At 41.0% G+C, this 27,951-nt stretch overlaps 1 protein-coding gene across 2 annotated transcripts; it reads right to left on the bottom strand.

Moving 5' to 3' along the window:
- Nucleotides 1-667: 667 nt before the first annotated feature.
- Nucleotides 668-26,267, bottom strand: LOC138673099 (cyclin-dependent kinase inhibitor 1-like). 2 transcript variants are annotated; one of them, XM_069761702.1, is made up of 3 exons: nt 26,122-26,267; nt 6,357-6,848; nt 668-4,917 (listed from the first exon to the last, which is right to left on the bottom strand). In XM_069761702.1, the coding sequence occupies exons 2-3, from the start codon at nt 6,841-6,843 to the stop codon at nt 4,856-4,858; spliced, it is 549 nt and encodes a 182-aa protein (XP_069617803.1). In that variant the 5' UTR covers nt 6,844-6,848; nt 26,122-26,267; the 3' UTR covers nt 668-4,855. The 2 variants fall into 2 exon arrangements, with proteins under 2 accessions (XP_069617803.1, XP_069617804.1); XM_069761703.1 differs by having other exon boundaries at nt 6,490-6,848; nt 26,122-26,223.
- Between the last annotated feature and the right edge of the window lie 1,684 nt (nt 26,268-27,951).

Raw genomic sequence — 27,951 nt, 5'->3', positions numbered from 1 at the left:
ACTTTTCTCATGCAGCTCCAGTTCTCGGGAGTATAGGTTTAAACAAGCTCTAACAACACATCTCTTTTGGCTGTCACATGCGTCTTAATCAATCAGGCGCATCTTAAAAGTGGCGTGTGCCTCTCTACAAAACTTGCTCCAGTCATTGGCTGGGTAAGTTTTCTGGTGTAAGGTATGGCACAATTGCTCAAGAATTAGATTAGGTCTGGTGTCATGCCACCATTCGCTCCCATCCTGCCCAAACTCTGCCCATTTTGGTGGCACTGGTGAAACTTGTGTAAAACTCCAGCCAAGATTTCTGGCGGAAATAATTTGATGAATCGGGGCCCTTGTTTTTCACAGCCTGCATGTGCTTTTCTACATTACAGTCCGCTCCAACACCTTTAGTGTGAAATGAATCAGATGAGCTCTTATTGATGGTTCTTGGTCTGTAACCTCCTTCTCTGTTCTCCTTACCACAAGTCTACATTGACATGTTGTCAACCAAATATAGTGCACATTAATTTTAAGATACTGTTTGTCACAATTTACACTAAATACGTTTTTTTACAAGTTAAATGTGCATTTTACATCTAACAAATGTGGTAATTGCTAATGAGAAAAAAATGAATAATTGTCTGGATAATTAAACAACCTGATGGAAAAAGTGATTAAAATACACAATGAATAGTTGTAGATGTAGTTCTTTATTTGCAATAAATAGTTACATTATATATATATATATGTTATCCAACCAACTTTTTTAAACCTTATTTACAAATTACAAATTAGTGCTAATAATGTGGCGTACAAAGTGCTTCATAGTAAACAAGGACATCATAGGACTGCAGGAGACAGGAACCAAACATGCCATCACCCATGCACAGAGGTTTCCACAAAATGAAATATATTGTAAAAACTAGAATTATTGGTGATTCAGTAACTCCAATCCCTTCAGATTTGGGTTAATAAAACTGTAAGCAAATATCACAGTTTTAAAGAGACATTTATTATGCAAATATGCATATGCAAATGTGCACTTCAATTTGGAGGAGAGCCGATTTGCATCATTGCTTGTGAGAATACATATTTTAGTTATATTTCTGAATTAGAATCGATACCTAGCAAAGCTGTGACAAATGTATATATTCTGTATATAAAGTACTTTAACATTTGCTTCCTATCCCTTCAAACACAGTAGAGTGGAGAATTCAGAGATGTACACAACAGTTACCAATCTCCTGCAGTTTCCAGAGATTCAGACCCAAATATGAGAACTTCACATTTACACTGCTTGCTCCGATGTGATCTTTTTTAAAAAAAAAATAATAATAATATACAAAATTAAAGGTCATGTCCATAGTTGTGTATGTATTTTACTGAAACTCATGTTGGCTAAAAAATATTTTTTTGGTTGTATTAAAATTTCCAGCTGTCTTGAGTAGCTTGCATTTATGCTCACACATTGCAGGTAGCTCAGTACCCTTCAGTGTGAGATCTACAAGACAAACTCTGATGGCACAGTCTGTAACCCCTCTCTCTTCTATCCTGGACGCAAATTTTAGCTTTTATCTTTACAATCAAATAAAGTAGAAATCGATCAAAAAGGAATGTCAGCTTTATAAGAGTTCAGAATCACATCAGGTAGATCTCACAACGAACAGTACTGTGCAGTCTGCAATGTATGAGCATACATGAAGGCTTAAAAACCAAAATTATTCAATATTTTTAAATAAAACCCAGATCTAAAATATAGCCAAATTACTAGCAGTTCCGTGAAAAAAAATGCCCCGATGGTGTCCATATCCTGTGTGCGATTTATTTGAAGTTGATGTAAAATCCGTCATTAGAATTGCAGACACGATTTAAGAAAGGGGTCTGAAAAAAATGATGTAGTACATAGGATGTATCAGTTTCCATGCGCTGCAGCATTTATTTTATTTCACTTTGTTACATTTATATATTTTTAAGTGTATAATTTTGTATTGCACTATAGTGTGTAGAAGTATTTCTGCCAGTTAAAATAAAGTGCTCAGCCAAAACAAGTCATGGCTAATGGAGATAAACTATATTAAGAAATATTAATAAAACTAAACCTATGGATGGATTACTGCTAGACACTTATGTAGAGTAGTCGGCCAAGAAAAATCCAACCTGCCTGACAGCTGATGGTCAAACAATTATGGGCATCTTTCAAGCTGTTTGTTTTCCATCTATTTCCGCCCTTCCCTGGCTCTATACAGCCAGATCTGTCAAACAAAGAAAATGGGAGGGTGGAGAAAGAGGGAGAACAACCAGGAGGGAAGGTTAAATGTTTGGCCCCGCCAAGGGTGCAGGGAGAGCCTGTACTTGGTTGGAACAGTCATTCTGTGTTGATAGAGTCCATTTAAGGAGAATTGCCAACAGTTATGGAAGGTGCATGGCCATCTTTAGGAGAATCTTGTAGCCTTATGTGCCAGTATTATTTTTCGATAGGTATCTGGACTGTCTAATTTAAGTTTTCTTTCAGTTTAGGGGGCTGTAGAAAGCAAAATGTAACTATGCAGTAAGATAGGCATAGTTAGTATATACATTCATAAGTCTATATTCACCATAATCTACTCAAACAAGTCTCAAAAAATAAAAAATAGAGCACATTAATATTAAATAACCCGTATAAGAAAAACTGGCCCTTAGAGCTTCAGTTATAATGCTGGATCCCACATTATAGATAGCCTTCAGTAACTTATTACCATTGGCATGTGCAATTTAGCAGAATTATCAAGCATCTTGAAGGCTTCTTACATGCCCATATTCCCTTGCTGGAATTTCTTCTAACTTTTGGGAATAAAATCATAATACAGATTGTAAGATGGACGTAAAATGGGCTTCTGTAAGCAAACTCATGCACTTCGCAAGCAATGTAGACATCAGTATCTCAAATTTGAGAGCCCTTATACTTTTATGAGTGCTGCCACAGTCGTAAAAATAATTTCATTAAATTAATATATATTTTCGTAAAACATTCCCCCGTTACCTTATATTAAGATGAGTTTGAAAATTTTACTAAAACATAGAGTTATCCAGTTTATAAATAAAGTCATTCTCAAGTCAGAAAACATTAGAATATACTCTTCCGACAGTAGTTTTACATCGATTTACAGAATTAACAGCTGAAAAAGAAATCTTAAAAGGTTTTTTTCTTCCGTCAAGACTTGTTAATGACTGGTCATCCCAGGGAAAGCTGTAGCACGCCTTACATTACCCCTGCAGGAAAATGTAGCAAATAGCTGGGCATGTAATGTATGGACGGAGCGAGAGCTACTCGGTGTTAGCGCTGCGCCGTGGCTTATAAATGGGACAACCACTCTAAGCCGGGATAAAACGACTTAAAGAGGTTGTGACCAAAATTTGAAAGTGTTAAAAAAAAAAATTTCACAAAATCAAGATAAGTAATTGACTATGCTAAAGTAATTTATCTTCAGATGCAAACTAAATTGTGTAACCAATATCAATTTCTAATTGAAGGACAAAGTGTTGGATATGTATTTCCACTAAGCACACTTCATGTGGTTAACTTTTGTCATGGTCCTAACAGAATTGTTTTTACAGTGTTCCGATTTTCGAAAAGAGCTTCAGTGTGATGTAGTTTTATTATTTCGAGGTACTACATCCCTTTTCATGATGTCACTAACATTCGCTAATGCTTATTATTTAAGTGCTGAAATAATATACAGTTTGGGGCTACACAGTTAGCATTATCATAGGTACCAGAGCGAGTGCCACACTAAAGGAAATGTTCATACTGTGTGGCGGGATGAGATCTGACTGTGACCTCCTACAATGGCCAAATCTTAAAGAGTAATTGTCATTTTCAGTTTTATTTCATAAATCTTATAAGAGGAATCTGCTTTTCTCGTCACCTGGATTGATTTTTAACTCTCAATTCATGGGTAAAATCTGTATAATCCGTATAGACAGATTTTCCAATGACTGAGATAGAAGATGACAGTTGGTGCTTTTAAAGTCCTATGGAAATGGGAGGGGGAAAGGAGAGGGAGGAGCTAGAGGTAGACACAGCCATTCTGCTGCAAGTTCTCCTGAAAAGAATGTTACAGTTCTCCATAGAACTTTATGAACACCAATTGTCATCTCCTATCCCAATAATGGAAACATTTGTATTCAACATGAGAATCAAGAATTTGGGGAAAGAATGATGAGCCCAGAAGGAGGATTTATCTAATGAAGATTTCACTAAGATATATAAAGTTTCTTACTTTCATGTGCTCTAAATAATAGTAGTCTAGACATTCAGCTCTCTCTACGTCACACAGATCCACAATTTTCCTGGATTAGTGTAAGTTGTCAATTTTGGTATTTTCATCTCCATTGACTTCATTGGGGAAAAAATACATTGGGGAAAAGACACATTTAAACACAGCAATCATGGTGTGATCTTCTACCATGAAGAGCTACTTTTCCTATCTTAAGGATTTAGAATTTTTAACTCTGTCCTTTCCAAGGAGCGCACAGTGGCTGAGAGACAGACAAAATGACAAAACTACACGTGGCACAAAGCTGATGACATCGCCAACAGGCCTCAGCGTTTCCTTACATACATACAATATATACAACACATTTTCTCTTCATATATACAAAAAGCAGATTCCTTCTGAGCGAAATTTTGTTGCTATGGCAACTAAAGTGGTTAAAGGCTCTCCACGGCCTTAATGAAGTGCATCAACATTTCCACTTTTCTTACAGTCCAGGTTATGTCTATGGGTCTTCAAATGAAAGATTTACTTCCTGAAACTGAGATACTTGTATGGAAAGTTTTGACTTTTCTTGAGGAAGGACTCATGGAAAACATCATGTGTAGAAACTGGAACTAATCCAATCACTGGTCACACTGACTCGGTGAAGGAAGCGGAGAACAGCGACGTTTCACTTGATAGTAATCTGTGGAAGCAACAAAGAAAATACTAAAAGTTAGGCTCTGCTTTCAATGGTAGGCTTTTCTCATTAACATGAATATAACATTTATCACCATTCATTCATTTTCATGAAATCAGGATAGAAAACGGTTAAAATGCTTGAAATACAAATATAGGGAGAGCGCGCGTGTAAATCTGTGGGTCTAGTCTCAGTCAGAGATGGTGCACTGCTCTCCTGAAGAAGTTGTGTATAGCAGACACAACACTGGAGAGGACATGTGAGTCCACTATAGACGGCTGCAGCTCCGACCGCTGGTTCCTAGGATCATACTGCCAGAACCGGAAAGACTACATAGGAAAATCAGAAAAAACTTGTGGGATATTACAGGCGCTACCAGTGGATGAAGGCTGTCCAGAGTCAGGTAGATGAAGAGGTTTTATTGCATTATGTGCTTCAGAATTGATCCAACTCCTCCTTCAGAAATGTATTTGAGGATGGAATTGGATCAACTTCAAAACGCGTCATGCAACAAAAACTCTTCATCTACCTGACCCTGGACAGCCTTTATCCCCTGGCCGTACCCAGAATATCCAGCAAGTTTTTTTCTGATTTTCATAATTAGTGAATATACTTGAAACCTTTGCACTCTCCCTTTATATAGTGGCCACTCACCAAGTGGCTTCAGGTTTATCCTATTAATGGAGGATAAACTTCTTTGAAGGTGCTAGAATACATGCATTAGTGGCTGCCAGAAGAGAATGTGGTTTAGAGCTGACAACTATAGCAACCCCACTGCATACATGCAAAATAAAATGTGAGAGCAACCTACATGTTTAATAGCATCTTCAATGAAGATAGAAATAGCATAAGCATGGCAATCGTAATTTGAGAATTAACCGTATAATTCATTTTTAATTTCTCAGTTTACAAGCAAGGAATCATCTGTTTTAGACAATTATCACCATAGAGAGAATCTGTCACCATATTTATGCTGCCTCATCTGAAAACTGCATATAGAAAGTCATCGCAATTCCAATGGGGTCACTTGCTAGGCTCCTTGCTGTATTTTTAATACACCGTTTTATCTGTTGCAGATCTGCTAGTCTTCTCAATAATAAGCTACTGCTATCTAGTCCTTCACATTCATGAGTTCTGGCTATCATCACATTCCACCACTGATTGGTAGCTTTCTGACTTTGCATAGTGGAGTTAGAAAGATATCAATTAATGATGAGGGTGGGATTAGAAGGAGCTCATCATTCAGAAGACTAGCTGACCTGCAGCAGATAAAACAAAAACAAACAAAAATGACCAAAGGCGTGGGGCGTGACACAAGGATTCTCTCTGCAGGTTATTAAATTGCTGTCTAATGCACTGACAACTTTTGCGCAGAGTATTTTTTCTAATAACACCACATTTTGCAGATTGGAATTGGAAAAAACCCTACTGCATGTTTTAATTACCGGTAATAGCCGCTTGCTTTCGCTTGCAACCAACAAGGTAGGATGTTGTGTCACCACCCTGTGTCGTCACCTCCTGCTGTGACCATTCCAGACTCTCCTGTGTTGTATTCTCCAGGAGTGGATCTTTCAATACCTCTTGTGTTGTCGTCTCTTGGAGTGGATCTTCCTGCACCTCTCCTGTTTTAGCCTCCTGGAGTGGATCTTCCAATACCTCTTGTGTTGTAATCTCTTGGTGTGGATCTTCCATGATCTCTTGTGTTGTAGACTTCAGGAATGGATCTTCCACTCTTACCCACTCATATTTCCCCTTCACTGGAATCTGTTTCTTAAAGTCGAAGTTCCATTTGAGTTTGGCTTTTTCCAAATCATCCCTCATATTTGTCTCAAAGTCTTTTTTAAGTTGTTCATGATCGACCTCTCCAAAAAGGTTCCGACGAACCTTTTCATTAAAACCATTAGCCTGTAACATTTTCCTGGCAGCTAACATATTCTCTGCAAAACAGAAGAAAATTCTAAATTAAGAATTACAAATATGACATACAGTAATAACAATAATAATAAAAGTGTATGGGAGTAGTAAACTGCTAAGGTCTTCAAACCTAAATTGCTATAAACTATATTGGAGATAGTTGTGATCATAAATTCAGGAGAAAAGGAACTCAAAAGTGAAACCCTGACCTATGAAACATTTACAATACACGTTTCAGGTAAAAATACCTCTTTAGGTTTTATCACATTTTATAGAAGTGGTACAATCTGATAATATGGTCCTTGGATCAGAAATTGTTATGCTTTCCTGTCAAAGCTATCAATACTGAAGAAAACAAAAGCTTTAGTATTTACATGCATTCATACATTTCCTCAAGTTCTGCTAAATTCAAAAACTGAAGCTTGATATTTTCTGTTTTCTGTTACTTAAACTGCATGTGCCCCCTTAAAATTTACTATTCCGCAGACATAAAGCCTAAAACAGAAACCAGAGCCTGAGTGTGACCATGTCCTCCAGCCACATAAAGCTTGTATAGAACCGACTGCCCTTTGTATAGAAAAAAACGTACATCATAAACGTTGTCGTCTGAGAAAAGGAAAACAGACGCGATAAAAATAGTCTTGTTTGCCTGTATCATATTACTACTATCCCCACCCAGAGCTGACATCATTGCACAGTGAGTCAGGCATGTTCTAGCTTGCTCAAACATGTACCTTGTCCTCACACTTGAAGGATCTGAACTTGTCAGTACAAGGTTACACACAAGGCAATAGTACAAATGCAAGGTCTGTATTCAGTCAAGGTCAAATGTTTTGAGACGGACACAAATTGTGGTTTTCACAAAGTTTGCTGCTTCAGTGGTTTTAGATCTTTTAGTCAGATGTTTCTAGGGTTATTTAAGTACAATTATAATTATTTCAGAAGTTTTTAATTTTTTTATTGACAACAGCTTGTGCAAAGACTTAAGGTACCGTCACACTAGACGATATCGCTAGCGATCCGTGACGTTGCAGCGTCCTCGCTAGCGATATCGTCCAGTGTGACAGGCAGCAGCGATCAGGCCCCTGCTGTGATATCGCTGGTCGGGGAAGAAAGTCCAGAACTTTATTTCGTCGCTGGACTCCCCGCAGACATCGCTGAATCGGCGTGTGTGACACCGATTCAGCGATGTCTTCGCTGGTAACCAGGGTAAACATCGGGTAACTAAGCGCAGGGCCGCGCTTAGTAACCCGATGTTTACCCTGGTTACCATCCTAAAAGTAAAAAAAACAACCGCTACATACTTACCTACAGCCGTCTGTCCTCCAGCGCTGTGCTCTGCACTCCTCCTGTACTGGCTGTGAGCGTCGGTCAGCCGGAAAGCAGAGCGGTGACGTCACCGCTCTGCTTTCCGGCCGCTGTGCTCACACAGACAGTGCAGGAGGAGTGCAGAGCACAGCGCTGGAGGACAGACGGCTGTAGGTAAGTATGTACTGTTTGTTTTTTTTACTTTTAGGATGGTAACCAGGGTAAACATCGGGTTACTAAGCGCGGCCCTGCGCTTAGTTACCCGATGTTTACCCTGGTTACCGGCATCGTTGGTCGCTGGAGAGCGGTCTGTGCGACAGCTCTCCAGCGACCAAACAGCGACGCTGCAGCGATCCGGATCGTTGTCGGTATCGCTGCAGCGTCGCTTAGTGTGACGGTACCTATAATACTTTCAGTGTTTCAACATCAGCCAATCTTGACTGATGGCAACCCTGTTCTTGTTTAATCAGTGCTTGGCGTTTATCACAATTTCTGTGTTTTTTGTTTGTCCACCTGCTTTTTGAGGATTAACCACAGGTTCTCATTGGGATTGAGATCTAGAAAGTTTCCTGGCATGAACCTAAAATGTCAGTGTGTTCACAGAATCAGTTAGTTATCACTTTTGCCTGGTGAGATGGTGCACCATCATACTCAAAAAAGATTTGATGAGTACCAAATTGCTCCTGGTTGGCTGGGAGAAGTTGCTCTTGGGCGATGTTTAGATCCTATTCTTTTTCAAAGCAATGTTGTTAGAAAAAATTGTGAGTGAGCCTACTCCCTTGAAAAGCAAGCCCTCACATGAATGGTCTGAAGATGCTTGTTGGGATTACACAGGGCTCATGGTAGCAATCAACTTTTCTGCTGCACATAATCATTCATCCACATGACCCGAACAGCCTGAAGGGGACTTTATCAGAGAAAATAACTTTGCAGGAAGCACAGTGGATAGGACTGCTGAAAGCAGAGGTAAAATGATATTCTCTGACAAAAGTCCTCTTAAGACTGTTTGTGCCACCTGGAAGAATGAATGTCTGGAGAAGAAAAGATGAGAGCTACCATGAGTCGCGTGTCATCCCATCAATAAACCTGGAGTCCATGGCTAGGAAATTCCCCAGGTCTCAATTCCATTGAGAACCTGTGGTCAGTCATCAAGAAGCAGATGGACAAAAAAAAAAAAAACAGGAATTGTGATAAACTCCAAGTATTGATTAGGTATGAATCAGGTTGCTATCGATCAACATTTTGGCCCAGAAGCTGATATCCAGCATGTCAGGGAGAATTGCAGAAGTCTCGAAAAAAAAAGGGTCAACACTGTGAATATTGAGTATTCACACAAACTCATTGACAATAAAAATTTTAAAACTTTGAAATGCTTATAGTTATACTTCAGTAACCATAGAAACATCTAAATAAAATATATAAAATAGCAGTAAAGCAGCATTGTGAAAATAAAATCTTTTCTCAGTCTAAAAACTTTTAGCCACGAATGCAGAGCTCCCAGTCTCTATGCCCCCAGTTTGAAATACACCATGCTTTTTGGTGTGTAATATAAGAACACTATATCTACATACTGTGATAAATAGGAGGTCAAGAAGCTTTCAGGGTCGCCATATTTTCAAATACAGTTGGAACAGCAGTAACTTTCACTCCAATGGATTGGATTTCCTTTTCTACTGTCATTCTCTTGCACAATGAAAAGAGAAGGGAATAACTAAGCTCAATTTCATTTTGTAGTCTAGTGGAGAAGGTGGTTTTCAAATTTTGACTAAAGAGCCCTGACTCAGCAATATACACCTAGATGACAGTTATAATAAATAATCTGTGTCTGAAGCTGACCTTCAGATTTCTGCTTTGAATGTGTTGTAGATACGTCTCAATGATTAGCCACATTTCTGGGCAGAATCTACAGAAATATACAGATGCTCATTATCTTCTGCAGTGTAGGCAATGTCCATCTTTTCCAGAGCAAGTGAATAGGGTTACTGTTATGAACAGGTAATTCAGAACCACAATGGACCTTGAAGTTCAGAGCACACAAAGTGACCTGACAATTACCAAAAACATAGGACGAGCTCTGAGACGTGGGAACTCTGCTGACCGCAATCCCTAATCCTATCACACCACACTAGAGGTAGCCGTGGATTGCGCCTAACGCTCCCTATGCAACTCGGCACAGCCTGAGAAACTAACTAGCCCTGAAGATAGAAAAATAAGCCTACCTTGCCTCAGAGAAATTCCCCAAAGGAAAAGGCAGCCCCCCACATATAATGACTGTGAGTAAAGATGAAAATACAAACACAGAGATGAAATAGATTAAGCAAAGTGAGGCCCGACTTACTGAATAGACCGAGGATAGGAAAGATAGCTTTGCGGTCAACACAAAAACCTACAAACAACCACGCAGAGGGGCAAAAAGACCCTCCACACCGACTAACGGTACGGAGATGCTCCCTCTGCGTCTCAGAGCTTCCAGCAAGCAAGAAAAACCAATATAGCAAGCTGGACAGAAAATATAGCAAACAAAAGTAACACAAGCAGAACTTAGCTTATGCAGGATAGACAGGCCACAGGAACGATCCAGGAGGAAGCAAGACCAATACTAGAACATTGACTGGAGGCCAGGATCAAAGCACCAGGTGGAGTTAAATAGAGCAGCACCTAACGACTTAACCTCATCACCTGAGGAAGGAAACTCAGAAGCCGCAGTACCACTCTCATCCCCCAAAGGAAGCTCATAGACAGAACCAGCCGAAGTACCACTCACGACCACAGGAGGGAGCTTGGCCACAGAATTCACAACAGGTTACATCAACTGCGATCGGAATCGAGGTGGATTTTGGCACGGAATCCACACCAAAATCTGTTTTGGATTTTTACTACCATATGTGTTTATGCAATCCAGCGGTATCAAGGTCATTCCCCCAACTCACATGGCAATATGCAAAGTATAACACATGATGATCGGAGTAATAAGACTATATTGTGAAGACAAGAGCAATATTAGGCCAAGTCTATGAACCATCAATGAATCAATACATATGTTTGTACATGTAGTTTTATTACTGATGCTTAGTACTAGCAGAAATAATAGAAAACCCATGTAGCAAGAACATTTGTAACAGACACCATATAGAATCCCAGAGGAGCTGTACGTACCCAGACATATTTATATCTATAGTAACCAAAACAGCTGGGAGCTATGGAAACTCACACTCATGTCTATGATAAACTGGAACTTTCTGGCGTTATGTCACTCGACAACCTTGAGATACTTGTTTTCAAGTGTCTGTAAGCGAAGGAAATGTAGAATATACCATTTCAATGACAAATGGGCAGATTATTAACTCAGGAAATTGTGTATGTACTCCAATTTCTGGATCAGGATCTACTGGATTGCTGACAATAGCTATTTGACCCCTTTCATGGAGGTTCATTTATATGGCAATGCAAATACTTGCTGCCATAATAGCATATTATGTCCTAGGGAGAAAAGTCTTCAAGAGTCTACAGCAGTTTTTGGATGAACAGCGTTGGCAAGATGCCATTAACCAGCAATCAAACTCTTTTACCGCTGGATTTTTAGGAATGTCAAATGTTAAAATTATTAAAGTTTCCACAAGAAATAGTAATTTGACCATTTTTTCTTCTTAACAATTTATACATTTAGAAATTAGATATTTGAAACTAATTTTAACTAGAAGTGACAGATATTACAAAAACGGTGAAAAAACACAACTACTACATAACATTTTCAATAAAGTGTTTTATAGGCAACAATTACAAGAAAATATTCCAGATGTTACTAGATATTTTCACACCAAATGAGTTGCTGATTACAGCAGTAACTACTACACCAGTAAGGGATTCAGCCTATGAAGTCTTGTGAGGTTGAGCTGTGGATCAATGTTTCCGGTACTGCTCTCTCCATCTGGGCCTAATGTGATGCTCACAGCAAGTTATGTTACAGGCCACTTAGGCCCCTCTAACGAGTCCAAAAGCCTGGAGAAGCTTTCCCATAATCAAAAAATGACTATCTATCCTCACTTCTGGTCACCAGTACAAGACAAGGTAAATGTCAACGGTTCAACCACTGGAATTCTCAATTTTGAGAACAAAGGTTACACGTCTAGCTTTGACTGGAGCCGTCATCAAGAATGCAGACTGTAACTCCATTTGTACGCTATAGGACCATCAGAGATAGCTGAGCTTTTTACTTAGCTATCCTTGGCAGTCCTTTAAATGGAGCAGAGGTGGACTCGCTTGAACACCACGGCTCCATTCAAACAGGATTCACAAAACCAGTGCTCTCGTGATCGATGAAGGTCCCAGCATGTGGATGACTGGCCTCTACTTTCTAGGGCTATGTTCACACCAGTATTGGAAATGTCCATCACAGATTCTGTCGTATTTTTTTTAATGTAAAATACTGAACATTATGGCAGAAATCCAACAGATCCATTTCACGTCCATGTGGTCTGCCAGGCACCCTTAGTGTTCATAAAGTGGCAGATCTGTCCCCGCTTACATTTTATTGTTGCGTTCCAATTATGAAACTGAAAAGTGGAAATCGAAATAGCAATTCTGTTACAACGTGAAAATGAGATGAAAAACACAAATTTCGATCATTTTATCTACTTCTATTTTGCTATAACAAAAGACATAAAAACAATGAAATACAATAATATAATATAAAATTAAAGTTGCTAAGGGTGCACACACCAGATTTTTTATGTTCAATCTCTTTTTAGAAACAAAAAAAACCCCAGATAAATATACAATTATGCTAAATATCATTGTTGAATTATACAAACAAACCAACGGTCATAGGCCATGTTCACACAGTGCGTTTTTTTCTGCGGAACCGCAGCGTTTTTGCCGCTGCGGTTCCGCAGCTGTTTTCCATGCAGGGTACAGTGTACTGTACCCTATGGAAAACAGGAACCTCTGTGCACATGATGCGGGAATCGGGAAAAAAAGCCGCGCTGAATAGCCGCGGTAAAAAAGAAGTACCATGTCACTTCTTTTTTCGGAGCCGCAGCGGTTCTGCACCCATTGACCTCCATTGTGAGGTCAAACCCGCAGTAAAACCCGCAGATGAAAAAAATATCTGCGGGTTTTACTGCGGTTTGTGGTGCCGAACCGCTGCAGCAGGAAGTGCGGGGAAGCGGGCGGAAGTGCGTGGGCGGAGTGTGGCTGCCCCCCCGTGCTCCGATCCCGCCCCCCCGTGCTCCAATCCCACCGCCCCGTGCTCCGATGCCCCCCCCAGTGCTCCGATGCCCCCCCGTGCCCTAATCTCCCCCCCTTATACTTACCCAGCGTCCCGGTGTCCGTCCGGCCGTCTTCTCCCTGGGCGCCCCCATCTTGCAAAATGGCGGGCGCATGCGCAGTGCGCCCGCCGAATCTGCCGGTCGGCAGATTCGTTCCAAAGTGCATTTTGATCACTGAGATATAACCTATCTCAGTGATCAAAATAAAAAAAAATAGTAAATGACCCCCCCCCCCCTTTGTCACCCCCATAGGTAGGGACAATAAAAAAAATTAAGAATTTTTTTTTTTTTTCCACTAAGGTTAGAATAGGGTTAGGGGTAGGGTTAGGGGTAGGGTTAGGGTTAGGGTTAGGGGTAGGGTTAGGGGTAGGGTTAGGGTTAGGGGTAGGGTTAGGGGTAGGGTTAGGGGTAGGGGTAGAGGTAGGGTTAGGGGTAGGGGTAGGGTTAGGGGTACGGTTAGGGGTAGGGTTAGGGTATTTTCAGCCATTTTAACTGCATAGAAAACTGCATAAAAAAAAGGATCAAAAAAAGGATCAAAAAAAGGATCAAAAAAGGACCAAAAAAGGACCAAAAAAAGGACCTGCATTTTCTGCCAAGAGCTGCAGTTTTTTAAAAAACAGTCCTGAAAAAAAAAGGATGGAAATCAGGAACGTGTGAACATACCCTTACACGACCTTGAATCAATAGCAAATGAGTGTCGCAATATAGAACATGTAAATATATTTCCACCAAACCAGGAGATAAGTCAGACAATTGTCCCAACCTGTTTCCATGCAACACCAAAAAAGAAAGCAGGGACCTCAAGAGGGAATCCCTTCAAGAAAGAAGAGAAGAAAAGAGGAAAAAAGTAAAAGGGAAGAAAGAAGAAGAAAGAGAGGGGAAGGAGAAGAAGAAACAATATTCTATCACAAACCCAACAGCACCAATTTAGGCCCACCACAACAAGGCCCTGGAATCTCTCAAAATATTCTATGAAAATCCAACATTTGAACTTGTTTTTGAAACGCGTGTGTGATGTCAATATCCGTCTTTGCCCACAAGATGGCAATACATTGTAGCAGAATACAAAATGTTAACATTATTAATTGAAAATGCGCTTTTTTTCCCGAATATATGTTGACCGTAGATGGACACCAATATTCATATTAGTTTGGCAAACACTATGTCTGCACAAGTTTTTGAAATCCCCAATTGCATATGTAACGAATAAAAGTAGGAGATTATGATTTTATGACTCATGACATTGTATGATATTACATTATGATTACACATATATTTGTTATCATCTATAATTCACACTGGTATGTCTGTATAGATGATGCCATCAGGTCATATCATCAAATGTCTCAGAACTTTTATGCAATTGCATTGTTTCACTTTCTACACTTTTACAATATGTAGTAACATTTCTCGGAAAGCTGAAACTCAAAAATAGAGGGAATAAAAGAGGGGATCTGGAAATAAAGGGAAATGGTGGAGCTGTCTGTCATTAACTCTATCTGTCACTCATTACAAGGAAGAAAAAAAAAATCCGGTAGGAAAACAGTTGTTTACAACAAAACCCAAGTTCTTATCTCCACTTTGACCTTGGACTCCAGACACTTTCTGCTGCGATGCAGGGAACACTATATCATAGTAAATTGCACTAATAACAGATGCTGCTAACAGGTAATTATGGTGGTTTCTTTTTTTTTCAACCTTGCAATTCATATTGTTTCTTTCCATTGAATGACTTATGAACGCTGACCTGGGATGACACTTTCAGATCCCAATAATGCATAACTATTGAACAGGACTGATCACGAACACATGCCCATTTTATGTAAAAAGAATCCATTGGGTTTCAATAAATGATAACATAAAAGAGTACTATAAATGTTGGAGGCGTATCATAAATGTGGCCAATTTCACACACATTGTCCCAGATTCATCAAACCAATTTCTGGGGTAAATTGCTTTGGGGCACTGTTTTTACCGAAATACAAAAAATATTAAGTGCAAGTAAAAGCCTTAAGTTCACCGACTTGAGAACTTTATTTAATTGCTAGCAAAGTTAAAACATCACTTTTAATTAGAATACCTAAAACAGAATATACATATATAAAGAGATACAAATATATATGGCCAACACGATACTGCTTGTCTGGTAAGGTCAAAGGGAGCATACAGTGACCTTATCAAGATACTGGTGTCTCCTATTACCGTGGGGGTTGGCACCCTATACCTGTGAACATGGCGCCCCGCTCATCGTTGACTCTCCCTATCTAGTCCTATAAGGCCTAAGGAAAGTCAAGAGTCGATGATGAGCGGGGGCGCCATGTGCGCAGGTATAGGGTGCCAACCTCCGCGGTAAGGTCAGGAGACACCAGTATCTTGATAGGGTCACTGTATGCTCACCCTTTTACCTTACCAGATAAGCAGTATCGTGTTAGCCATATATATATTTGGTCCCACGGCAACGAGCTCATCACCACAATGGCTTTATTACAGGAGTTGTCAGTGAAGAGTTAACCTCTTTAAACAAACTACAACCAATTATTATTGCTTCATCTAAAAAAAAATAAGCAAATTTACAAATGGTCTTGATTAAAAAATATCTCCTAGGCAAAGCAGACCAATTTGTCTTTACGGTAAAAAACTACTCGCACAAAGAAGTAGGAGACGGATGAAGGAGTCCATTTCTGTCAGGTGAGATGCATAGGTCTGCACAGGAGCTATAGGCAAAGAATGTCAACTTAAGGTAGTATTTTATTGCTTATTTTTTAAGTAGAATTTTTTTTAAGCAAACAAAGGCTACACCCTTTACATTTAAAACTGGCGAGGATCCTAGGAGTCCATATTTTGGGATATAAAAAAAATTGCTAATTTTTCCAGATTTTTTTTTTTAGATGAAATTGGCGGGCCACATACTTGGGCGCAAGATCACTGTGCCTTTCCTTATGATTACTGTAGGAGCTCTTTAGTTTTGCATCCCTTGCACTATGTAACTGTGAGGTAATTGGCAATGTAATGGCATCTTGCCCATCGTTGAGTTTTTATCTTGCGGAGTTAAACAGTAGGGTGTATTCCATTTTCTGTTAACTCCTTTAACACAGATAACATTCTCAGACTTTTATTACCAGGAATTATAATGAAAGCCCCTAGATGTCAAACACTTTTTCAGATTACTTTCAGAGAAATCGCAAATAAGGAAAAGCAGTATTCAGATTGCCATGTGAAACTTGTGAGTAAAGGGTGCTGGCAGACTAACCTTAGCCCTAACCTTCCTCTCTGACTATGTATCCAGACGGAGAAGGAGGCTGGCTTAGTTATTGATATTAATAAGTTGACCCAACCACACATTGCTTGGGTCACGCGGTCGCAGGAAACACTGTTCCATTTCAAACACAAACGCAAAGAGTATGTGCTCAACCGCTGCATGTAAGTGCAGGTTCCAGCATCTATTTTCAGGGGTGTACCGCTCCCCAATCAGCTGACTTTCTGCATGATGTGGGACTGTGTTCTCCTGATTGATAGCTTGGACCAACCACACCATTGACCGCTGGCCTATGCTGTGCTTTCTAGTAGAGGGGGCTCAGCCTCTGCAGCATCGGTCCGGCCAACTTCAGAGAAGCACTTACAAGCTCAATTGGAAAGCTTCTTTTTAGTTACAGAAGATGAAAAAAAGCATAGGTCCATCAAGTTCAACCTTTCTCCACCAGTTATACATTCTCTATCGCTAGATTATTTATGACCCACAATACCTTTTGTTGCCAGGAGAGCATCCAGGACTTTTTAAAAAGCTATGACTACCTCTTGCGGTAGGGAATTCCACAGTCTGACTGCTCTAACTGTAAAGAACCCTTTCCTAGATAGCTGCTTTTTTTTCACACGTAATAAATTCCCCTTGCTATCTGTTTTTTTAGGAGATTGGCCAATACCGATACTCTTCAGACCAAAGAGGATTATTAATAACAAATAAACTACGAAGTTTCAAACTAAACACGACTAGCGGATATTCTATTGGTAGTCGTTTTCCATTCTATATACTATGCTACCTTTCATTTATTAGGCTGGTTTATATAGCGCCAACGTATTCCACAGCACTTTACAGACATTATTGCCATTGGGGCTCACAATCAACGTTTCTTATTATTATATCTTTTACTTGTGGGAAGAAATTGGCACAAACACAGGGAGAACATGCAAACTTCATTCAGATGTTGGACCATGGAGGGAGCTGAACCTAGAACCCCAGCAACTTCGTCAACTGATCAAAACTTACATCATACCTGCACCCAGATTTATACTAGAACAATAACCCGTGGGTATGTCAGAAATGTCCTGGATGGGAAAACCCTTTACAGGCTAAAAAACACATTTTTAGAAATATTTGCAATAGAAAACCAGTCCCTGATATTCTTATTACTCCTTCATAGAAATAGAGATACAACAGCTGAAATGCAATAAATATAAAAATGTCATCGACTTGTCAGCAGGAGGAAACTAGATAACGATGAAGCTCATGAAAAGTAAGAGACATATTAAATGCTGGAAAATGGTGATTAAAATGATGTTGTAAATACACAAATATGGCTTCTTCCTCTCACTGCTCCTATAATAGGGAGCTTTCCCATGTCGATGTGAAAGCCTGACTCAGCTAGCTGCAGGCCAAACCACAGCGTCATTCCCCGTCATCCTGGTCCCAGTTTAGTCACACTTCGTGGGGAGGAGGGAGACAATGTCTAGGGCATGTCCAAGCATATCCTTCTGCACACATACACGAAATAGTACAAACCTCGCAAGTCTATTCCAAGGGCACCGTCATTATATGTAACTTTAGAGTAAAGATCATTATTTCAGTATAGATTTTGTTCATTTTCATATTTAGTTTCCAAATTTAAAATATAAAAACTGGAAATCTACATTTCACATTTACTACTAGCTGTTTTATTAAAGGGGTTATCTTATCTTGTTAAACTGAACCTGTCGCCACTAAAAATGTAATTTACCTACAGATATAGTGGAAATGTGCGGGCAAATCGCAATTAAATCATCTAATACCTTACTAGTGCGGCGGCTACAGGGAGAAAATGATGTTTTATTCTCCCTGCAGCCGCTGGATTCCAGGTGCTGTGCATGGAGCTCTCTGGAATCACTCTGGTTTAAAGCCTGCTCTCCACAAACATACTGATGACCAGGCTGCCATACCAGTGTCATTGGATGTCACAGGTTTCCTTTAAGGGATAATGTTGTAAAATGTTTGTAATAACAAGCAACTTTGCAATTTACTTCTAACTGAAAATATTCTAAATTTTTTATAAAATAGTTTACTGCTCATTGCCTCCGTTACCTTCCACAGCAGCAGTTTATCAGAGGCAGCGAATAACCTAAAGAGCACATACTTGAAAGCGCTGATCTAAAGCTGGCCAGGTCGCAGAAACCAGCCATCTCCACTGCATTCCTTTGATGCAGCTGAAGCAAAGCTGCCTCTGCTTGCAACAGGGCAGAGCATACATCTCGCCCCAATGGCACAAACATGGCGCTGGATTGAGCTGACAATCTTCAGTAGAGCACCGCCCCTGCAAGCAGGGGAGCAGTATATGCCGAAAAAAGGTAAATGAAAACCCATTTAAATGTAGTCATTTAAAATCAAGTGATTTAATTTATATCCATGAAGACTAGAAATTTTGATAATGTTATCCTTAAATGCACCAGTCACGGGTGTATAAATAAGTAATGATTACAATATTAACATTAAAAGTGGATCGGTCACCAGATTTGAAAAAACTAACTGCAGGGACCATTAAATAGATCTGTTAGAACTGGCAAGGCTGGTGTACTTACTTTGAAAATTCATGTCAGGATTACTGCATGATCATTTGTAAAAAAAAAAAAGTTTTCTTGCCTAAAATTAAAATGAACATTTGATAAGGCCAAGTTTAACTGGACTCATAAAATGGTCATTTAAATATCAGCATTATACAGTCATACTGACATGGATTTTTTCGCAAAGAACAACAGCCTCATCAGGTCTAAGAGTTTCATTTAATAAAGTATGTATTTTGTATTGTGAAATCTGGGGATAGATTTGCCAAGTATTGACTATCTTGAAAATCACTTCATATTTCTGCAGTCAAGAAACTGACTAAGAATTTCTTGAAAGGGTTGCCCACTACAAGGACAATCCCTTCTCATTCCCCATGCTTGGTCCCGATAAAATAAGAAAGCCTATGCTCACCTTCCTTGCCGACACCGTTCCTGTGGTGTTGGCACTCGCGGTCCCGGAGTTCTCATGCGGTTGTATGGTGGTCCTGTGGTGCTGGCGTCACCGTCTCCTCCTTCGGACAAATTCAACATGGAGGAAGTCCGCAGCAGCTGCTGCTTTCTGACTTCCTCTTCAATTCGACGGAAGGTGGGGACAGTGACGTCACCACTGATAGGGCGCTGGGCACCACGTATAATAGAGCCCCAGAAGAGCCCTGGGACTGCGAGTGCTGACACTGCTGGAACGGCGCCAGCACGGGAGGTGAGCATAGGCTATCTTATTTTTCACACTGGCCACTAGGGCTGTCATAGACTCATACTTTCTGTTGTTTCAGGGAATCAACATGTACGTTAGCAGGAATAGACAGACTCAGAACTTAACTTTTGTGTGCATCTAATGAGCATGTGCAAAAGGACGGCAAGCAGGGGGAGATGTAATATCACCAATTGTGAATGGCGGATCTTGAATTTTAAGCTAAATTATCAGCTGTGTTACCTTTCATTGTAATCCTGTCTCTGATGATAGTGAGCCTACTGAAAACTAGCATTAGTCTAAAATATATCCAGAGACCAGTGTAAAAAATATTAACATATCTAATTTAGTTTTTTTTTTAAATAAAGATCACGATCCGTAAAAGCAAAAAAAAACAACATAAATTTCAAAAACACAAAAGTCTGATTTTTGGATGCCACATTCCCTTTAAAGTTTCTGATTACTCTGTACTCTTACTACACCTAGTCCAGATGCAGAACTAGCCTGCTTAATAAGGAACCCAATCTAAGACAAGTGTATAATATCTATGAATCGTACAATGAAACTGCTGCCATGTCTGGGCCGGATTAAAAGCACCTGCTATTAGATGTCTACTGAATATATAATGAATACATTGTGCCATTGTGTGGAAATCAGCATCTCTAGGGAGGAGACTGTCTCGTTAATCTAGTCTTACAATTCTCACAGATACAATCTGCAAAGCTGTAAATGACATGTTTATGATGGCGTGCACAATCATTTGGTGTGTCACCTCTAATTAAGGCTTATGCATAAGTTACCATTAGGTTTCTACAAGCCACAGGAGACTCAGCGCTCGCCACAGCCCCTCCTTGGGTTCCACTTAATACTTTGTATGGCCATGAAGATCTAAGGAAATGATGGGTTATAATTACTAAAAAAAAAGTCTAAGGTTAAAATGTAAATGAGAGATCTGAGGACCTGTGCAGGAGTGATGTTTAGTATACACAGAGAAAGAACGCCGAGACTCGGAAATATCTGCTAGCATGAAGGAAATCTTGAGGTTTACAAGAGGCTTGCATGTGAGGGGAAGACTGGGATTTTTATAGAAACCACACAACGTCTCAGATATTAGACAACGGCACGATCAGGACCTGCAGAGGAACCAAAGTCAACCTTTCATCCTGAAACCCATTCATTCCCATCTTTGATTTGTGTCTCGGCCACTTTTACATTTAGTATCTTATCCAGCAGCAACTGGCAGCAAAATGACCTCATACGTATGACATCACCACTCGCGTCCAATTATTGCAGCTATCGATAAGTCTACAGAACATTAGCGTAAGAGCTCTGGATATTGAGAAAAAAAAAACAGGAGAAATCCAGCAGGCCTGTAAACTCAGTAGATGAACAAAATCACTTCGATGTTTTCAGAGAAAGAATATTAAAAAATCCAGCACATGGAACAGGAAAGAGAATCTCACGCGTTTCAAGCCCGCTGTGTCCTCTTAGTCATAGAATGCTCGAAACGCGTAAGATTCTCTTTCCTGTTCCATGTGCTGGATTTTTGTAATATCCTTTCTCTGAAAACATCGAAGTGATTTTGTTCATCTACTGAGTTTAGAAGCCTGCTGGATTTCTCCTGCTTTTGCTCACTACCGATAATGCCACAACGTATCCGTGCCCCTGTTCCCTAGATGAGCTGGCTATACTCCCGCTTTGTGCTCTGGGTATTACCCTGTTTCTCAACCAATGTTCCGTAGAACCCTATCAGGGGTTCCTCGAATAAGAACATTCTCCTTTAGAATTGTGATGCTGTAGTCATTGGAGTTCCCCCAGAATAGGAAAATTACCGTATTAATTTAAAGGGAATCAGAATGATGCTCCCATCCCCCAAAAGTGTTTATATGGCCATGCTGCTCTCTGAAAGATAATGACATGCACACCTTTACTTATGCAATTGCTGTTTCGCTTCATATGCAAATGTGGATCTACTTAATGCCCTGGGCATGATCAGAGCACTTCCCAAGCCTCTGTGCTCCTAGCTCTATGCCCAACCCAGCCCCACCTTCCTTTGCTTGACTGACAGCACAGTGGCTTGCTTACACAGATGTCAGTCAAGCAGAGGAAGGTGGGCTGGGTGAGGGATAGGGCCAGGGAGGCAGCGACTTGGAAGTGACATTGAAGCCAAATTTGAACATTAATGAAAACAATGATTTTATAGTCAGTGAGCAACAGGTGGCATAAGCAAAGGAATCTTTCAGAAAGCTACATGACCATATATACAGTTATCGTTCAAATAAATTTCCTTTAAGGGTTCCCAGTGTAGAGACTGCCTTAGGGGTTCATGCAGACAATAAAGCAGATGCACATGCCCTGTATTAGAGAATGGAGTTCCAGGGGTCCTCATTACAATGCATTAGGGGCTCTGTGTGCTACTGTTTCTCCTGTTCCCCAGGACAATTACATCTAAACTAGAAAGCAGCTGTTCTAGAGGAGGAAGTTTAGTAAGGGGAAGGGTAGAAAAGTAAAAGGAGAAGAGGTGAGGTTTGCAGAAGTCACAGAGCAGAAGGCTCGTCCCTTGATTCCCTTCATTTTACACACAGACTGTTGATGTTACTAATTAGATTTAGTTCCAGTGTTTCTAATTGGACTTAGTTCCTGAAGACAACTGGTGCTTCCAGGGATGGACTTTAATTGGAGATGTTCTGCTTATTGCCATGGCCGATCTCCCTTTGCATTTAGAGACGCAGTCATGTATGTTACGTCTTTTTACATAGCAACGTTTATTAACAGGAAGGAGGAAAATAATTGGCTAGAAATAAGATTGGAGAACACTAATCATTCCATTCCATTTCTGGTCCTCAAATGTCAAACACATCCACCCAGTCTGAAAAATCAACATTGTGTACGTTTCCAATCCTGGGACACGCCTAATGGCATCCCATCACCGAGTTTATTCACGGCAAATGCAATGCAAAATCCTACTTACACAAGAGCCTACCAATGGCTTCATGACTGGGTCACTTTGGGTTGTGATGAAGGCAGCCTAGCCCACCACTGGCTGGGAGTAATGGCGTCGGTTGTAGGCAGTCACAACACAAGGTGCCATCACCTAATGCCTAATCTCCATACCTTGCTAGAAAGTTATTAAGCCATCATAGTTACATGCCAAGACATGCCTGAAGGGGGTATATAACGTTTACGAGCAATCAAATGACAATGGCGCCTTGTAAAATAGTTTCTTTATAAGAACACAACCTTGTCTCCAGATAAAAATGGATGAAGTGTATACAATGGCGACAAGCGTTCGGAGAAGCAAACTGTTAACCTTTGATTTATGTCACTCGCAAAAATGAGGAATCAAGTCATAATAGCTTTCAACTAGACATATTGTTATTCTACAGACCAAATGTTCGTAATGCCTCGTCACGCAAGCTGCGAGGTGTGGGATTACCTGACCTCAACCCCGGTACCTGAGTATCATGTGCATTACTCCTGCAATAACATTATCCACCTGACTGTTGACAACAGGTCTGGAAGCTAAGAAGATTAGCTCATGCCTTATCTTTATGATGTGCGCTATATAGCCTGCAACAAGTCAAGGCAAATCCTGGATCTACTGTTGTGGAACCACAAGCACCAGCGTGCCTGAGCTGAGAGTCCTGACATGCCCCATGGGTCATAACGATGCAATAAGCCTCCCTTATCTATCTATCTTACACTGACTAGCACCATACACTTATAAATCTTTAATTCTGCTCATAAATTACAGACACGATACATGCTGCAAATAAATCTAGTGCCTTACTAAAGATTATTGCGCTTTAATAAACATAAAATAAAGAATAGAAGCAAAAAATAACCTTGTATAATAATAAGAATAACAATAAAATATTGAAATTCTAAATAAAAGTAACTGCACTGTCTGGTTCATGGTAACAGCTTTTATATGATGTAGTTAATTCCTTAATCATTTATATCTATCTATACACAGATGTATATATATATATGTACACAGGTCTAGTTATAACTGGAATTATTGTCATAGGCATTACTTAATGGGTAAAGTACATTTTCTGAGGACTTGCACTATTTGTCTGTACTTTAGTAGAGGAGAGTTATCCAGGCTGAAGATGGAGCAGCTAATGTCCAAGATGAAGGGGCAGCAATAACTCTAGAGAGCTCAGGGGCAGCAATAACATTAGAGAGCTCAGGGGCAGCAATAACATTAGAGAGCTCAGGGGCAGCAATAACATTAGAGAGCTCAGGGGCAGCCATAACATTAGAGAGCTCATGGGCAGCCATAACATTAGAGAGCTCAGGGGCAGCAATAACACTAGAGAGCTCAGGGGCAGCAATAACATTAGAGAGCTCAGGGGCAGCAATAACATTAGAGAGCTCAGGGGCAGCCATAACATTAGAGAGCTCAGGGGCAGCCATAACATTAGAGAGCTCAGGGGCAGCCATAACATTAGAGAGCTCAGGGGCAGCAATAACATTAGAGAGCTCAGGGGCAGCCATAACATTAGAGAGCTCAGGGGCAGCCATAACATTAGAGAGCTCAGGGGCAGCCATAACATTAGAGAGCTCAGGGGCAGCCATAACATTAGAGAGCTCAGGGGCAACAATAACATTAGATAGCTCAGGGGCAGCAATAACATTAGAGAGCTCCGGGGCAGCAATAACATTAGAGAGCTCAGGGGCAGCAATAACTCTAGAGAGCTCAGGGGCAACAATAACATTAGATAGCTCAGGGGCAGCAATAACTCTAGAGAGCTCAGGGGCAGCAATAACTCTAGAGAGCTCAGGGGCAGCCATAACATTAGAGAGCTCAGGGGCAGCCATAACATTAGAGAGCTCAGGGGCAGCAATAACATTAGAGAGCTCAGGGGCAGCAATAACATTAGACAGCTCAGGGGCAGCAATAATTGTCTAAACTGAATCACCAGCAAGTAGCCAAGTGAAGAGGTAACAAGAACTAAGCAAAGCGAAGGGACAACAAGATCTGATTAAGAACAAGAACTGTTCTGGATGAAGGACAATAAGAACTGTCCTGGATGATAGAACTGTCCTGGATGAAAGGACATCAAGAACAACAAGTTCTTGTTGTCCCATCATCCAGGACAGTTCTATCATCCAGGAAAGTTTTTGTCACTTCATCTAGAAGAGTTCTTCTCCCTCCATCCAGAACACTTCTTGTTGTCCCTATATCAGTACAGTTTTGTTGCCCCTCATCCAAGACACTTCTTGCTGTCCCTTGATCCAGGAGAGTTCTTGTTGCCCTTCATCCAGGATAGTTCTTGCTGCCCTTCATCCATGATAGTTCTTGCTGTCCCTTGATCCAGGAGAGTTCTTGTTGCCCTTCATCCAGGATAGTTCTTGCTGCCCTTCATCCATGATAGTTCTTGCTGTCCCTTGATCCAGGAGAGTTCTTGTTGCCCTTCATCCAGGATAGTTCTTGCTGTCCCTTGATCCAGGAGAGTTCTTGTTGCCCTTCATCCAGGATAGTTCTTGCTGCCCTTCATCCAGGATAGTTCTTGCTGCCCTTCATCCAGGATAGTTCTTGCTGCCCTTCATCCAGGATAGTTCTTGCTGCCCTTCATCCAGGATAGTTCTTGTTGCCAATCATTCAGGACACATCTTGATGTCTCTTCACCCATGATGACACATCTTGTTGCTCATCATCCAGGACAGTTCTTGTTGCCCTTCATCCAGGTTAGTTCATGTTACCAATCATAATCAGGACACTTTTTGTTGCCCCTCATCCAGGCCAGGTTTTGTTGCCCTTCAATCTGCTGAGATCCTCTTACCCCTTGACTTTAGCCACTGGGAATGGTTGAATACATCGCTGGCTGTGGAAGGTAGGAGAACGATCCTGGTTGACAGACGATGCAGCGATCTGTGATGGGCTGGGAGAACAGTCCAGGATCAGGGGCAAAAAGCACAGAGCAGGGTGAGGTGGTCAGTAAGGGTAATTTCAGGTAAGGTGGGCAGAAAGGGTAATGCGGTGTAGAGGGCAGACTATTATCAGCAAAGGAGGTAGGAAGCAGGCTTCTGAAGATCCCAGAGGAGCTCTCACTAGGCGGATGGGTGCAGGCACCCTCATCAGCACCTCCACAGCTGTCAGCAGCAGCACGATCAGGTGTATGATGACCCTGGACCACATCCATCTACTGGAGAGACCGCATCCGCGCCGCACAGCGCCTGACGGTGAGCTCCCCGCACTGTCACAGCTCCTACCTGTCAGAGGATCAGCACTCCGCGGGTGATCCACAGGATCCGTTCTCCAGCCCTCACCGGATTCCGCTGGCCGCTGTGTGTGGACGTCCTCACTGCCGGCTATTTAACTGAGGATTACGTCAGATAACTGGAGATCCCGGGAGGGCGGGGCCGTGTGTGGGCGTGGCCTGTGACGCTCTGCCTCTGCTGGTGAGTGACGCCTCTTGTCACCGGTGTCAGTCTCGTCCGCAGTGATGTGCTGGGGAGCACGGCACAGGCTGCAGGCGGTCACTGCTCGGGATTCCATCACCTACGCCCTGAGTTCTGCTCCTTATTACAATATCACGTGATTGCATGGTGTGGAGGGAGGGAGGTGTGATGAAGGGGGTTTTCCAGGAATTTAGAAAAGTTGTACAAGGATAGGGAATGTAATAACCTGAACCATTGGCTTCTGATCACATGTCCAGGCAGTGTCGGACTGGGGTGCTAAGGGCCCACCAGTACTATTGACCGTGGGGCCCACTTTTCACCTGCATACAAATATTACACAACCCTCGTTCACAAATTTACCTAGATCTCTAAATAATAATAAACTGGGTAGTTCGGTTAATGAATGATCAGATGCTGCTTTTTTCTGTACAGAGTAAATCAAGTGAATTATGCCAAGTACTGCCCCTACAGTGGGGTTGGGGGCCCAGATCTGCACAAGGGCCCACCAGAGGATTCCCTTGTTACCCTGTGGGCCAGTCCGAGCCTGTGTCCAGGTGTCATGCGCTTTTAGCTGCCTCAGCATTAGAAATAATGTGTTTTGGGTTCCAGTTTCTTTCCATCTTTGCACTGGCCCCTCTAATGTTCTGCTATGAGCTGAACTGCGGATCCGTTGTCGGAGGACATAACGATGACCTGTTGGGATCTGCTTCCCATAGATTTTAATGTAAAAAAAAAACACTTTTATTTGGGCTAAAATACAGCAGTTGGAAAGGAGACAAACGAGACATTTTGCTATGTCTCCAGTCCCATTCAAATGAATGGATCCTGTACTGCAACATTTCTGTTCTTAAGATCCTAAAAGGAATAAAAAAATAGAAATAATGATTGCACTTGTGCTCGCAGCATCACCGATTACGTGCGCTGCAGTTTGATGGAAGCATATATGGCTGGTGACCACTGAGGCGATGACACTGGAGAGTTCATGGTTCAACAAATATATAACAGTTACAGTATTACCTTAATATAGCATTCTTTGCTTTTCATAGAGCAAAATCCTGAGTATTCAGGAGTCTCTGTTACACTCCATGTAGTTTGTCACCCATCTTTCTTGGGACCCTGAATAGTAAATTTGCATGTCCAAAGTGAACCAGAAAAGTGGCAGGGTGGAACCATCTTTTGGCCCCTGAGGGGCAATTCTGGGTGGTTTAAGGGGAACCTGTTTTTAGGCTTTTAATATGTGAGATATATCCACCCTCCTTTCAAGCCTGATATACAGCATGCTAATATGCGTTATATAATAATAATAATCTTTATTTATATAGCGCCAACATATTCCGCAGCGCTTTACAGTTTAACAGTTTCAAACACAAAAGTCATAAGTAACAACGTTAACAATACAATAATTAAAGCAAAATAAGACAACCCTGCTCGTGAGAGCTTACAATCTACAATGAGGTGAGGGAGATGCAAAGTACAGGTGTGTATTTACAATGATGTATTTACAATCATGGTCCAGCCATCTTCAGGGGTTGGGGAATAGATGGGGATAGTGAATGGGCTACACACACACAAACATAACTTTGATTAGTGATCGTGATAGGCCGCTCTGAACAAATGTGTTTTGAGCGAGCGCCTAAAACT

Source organism: Ranitomeya imitator, chromosome 3 (assembly GCF_032444005.1).
Source record: "Ranitomeya imitator isolate aRanImi1 chromosome 3, aRanImi1.pri, whole genome shotgun sequence".
NCBI lineage: Eukaryota > Metazoa > Chordata > Amphibia > Anura > Dendrobatidae > Ranitomeya > Ranitomeya imitator.
The sequence above is the reverse complement of the archived record's forward strand: the minus strand, read 5'-3'. Positions and strand labels throughout refer to the sequence as shown.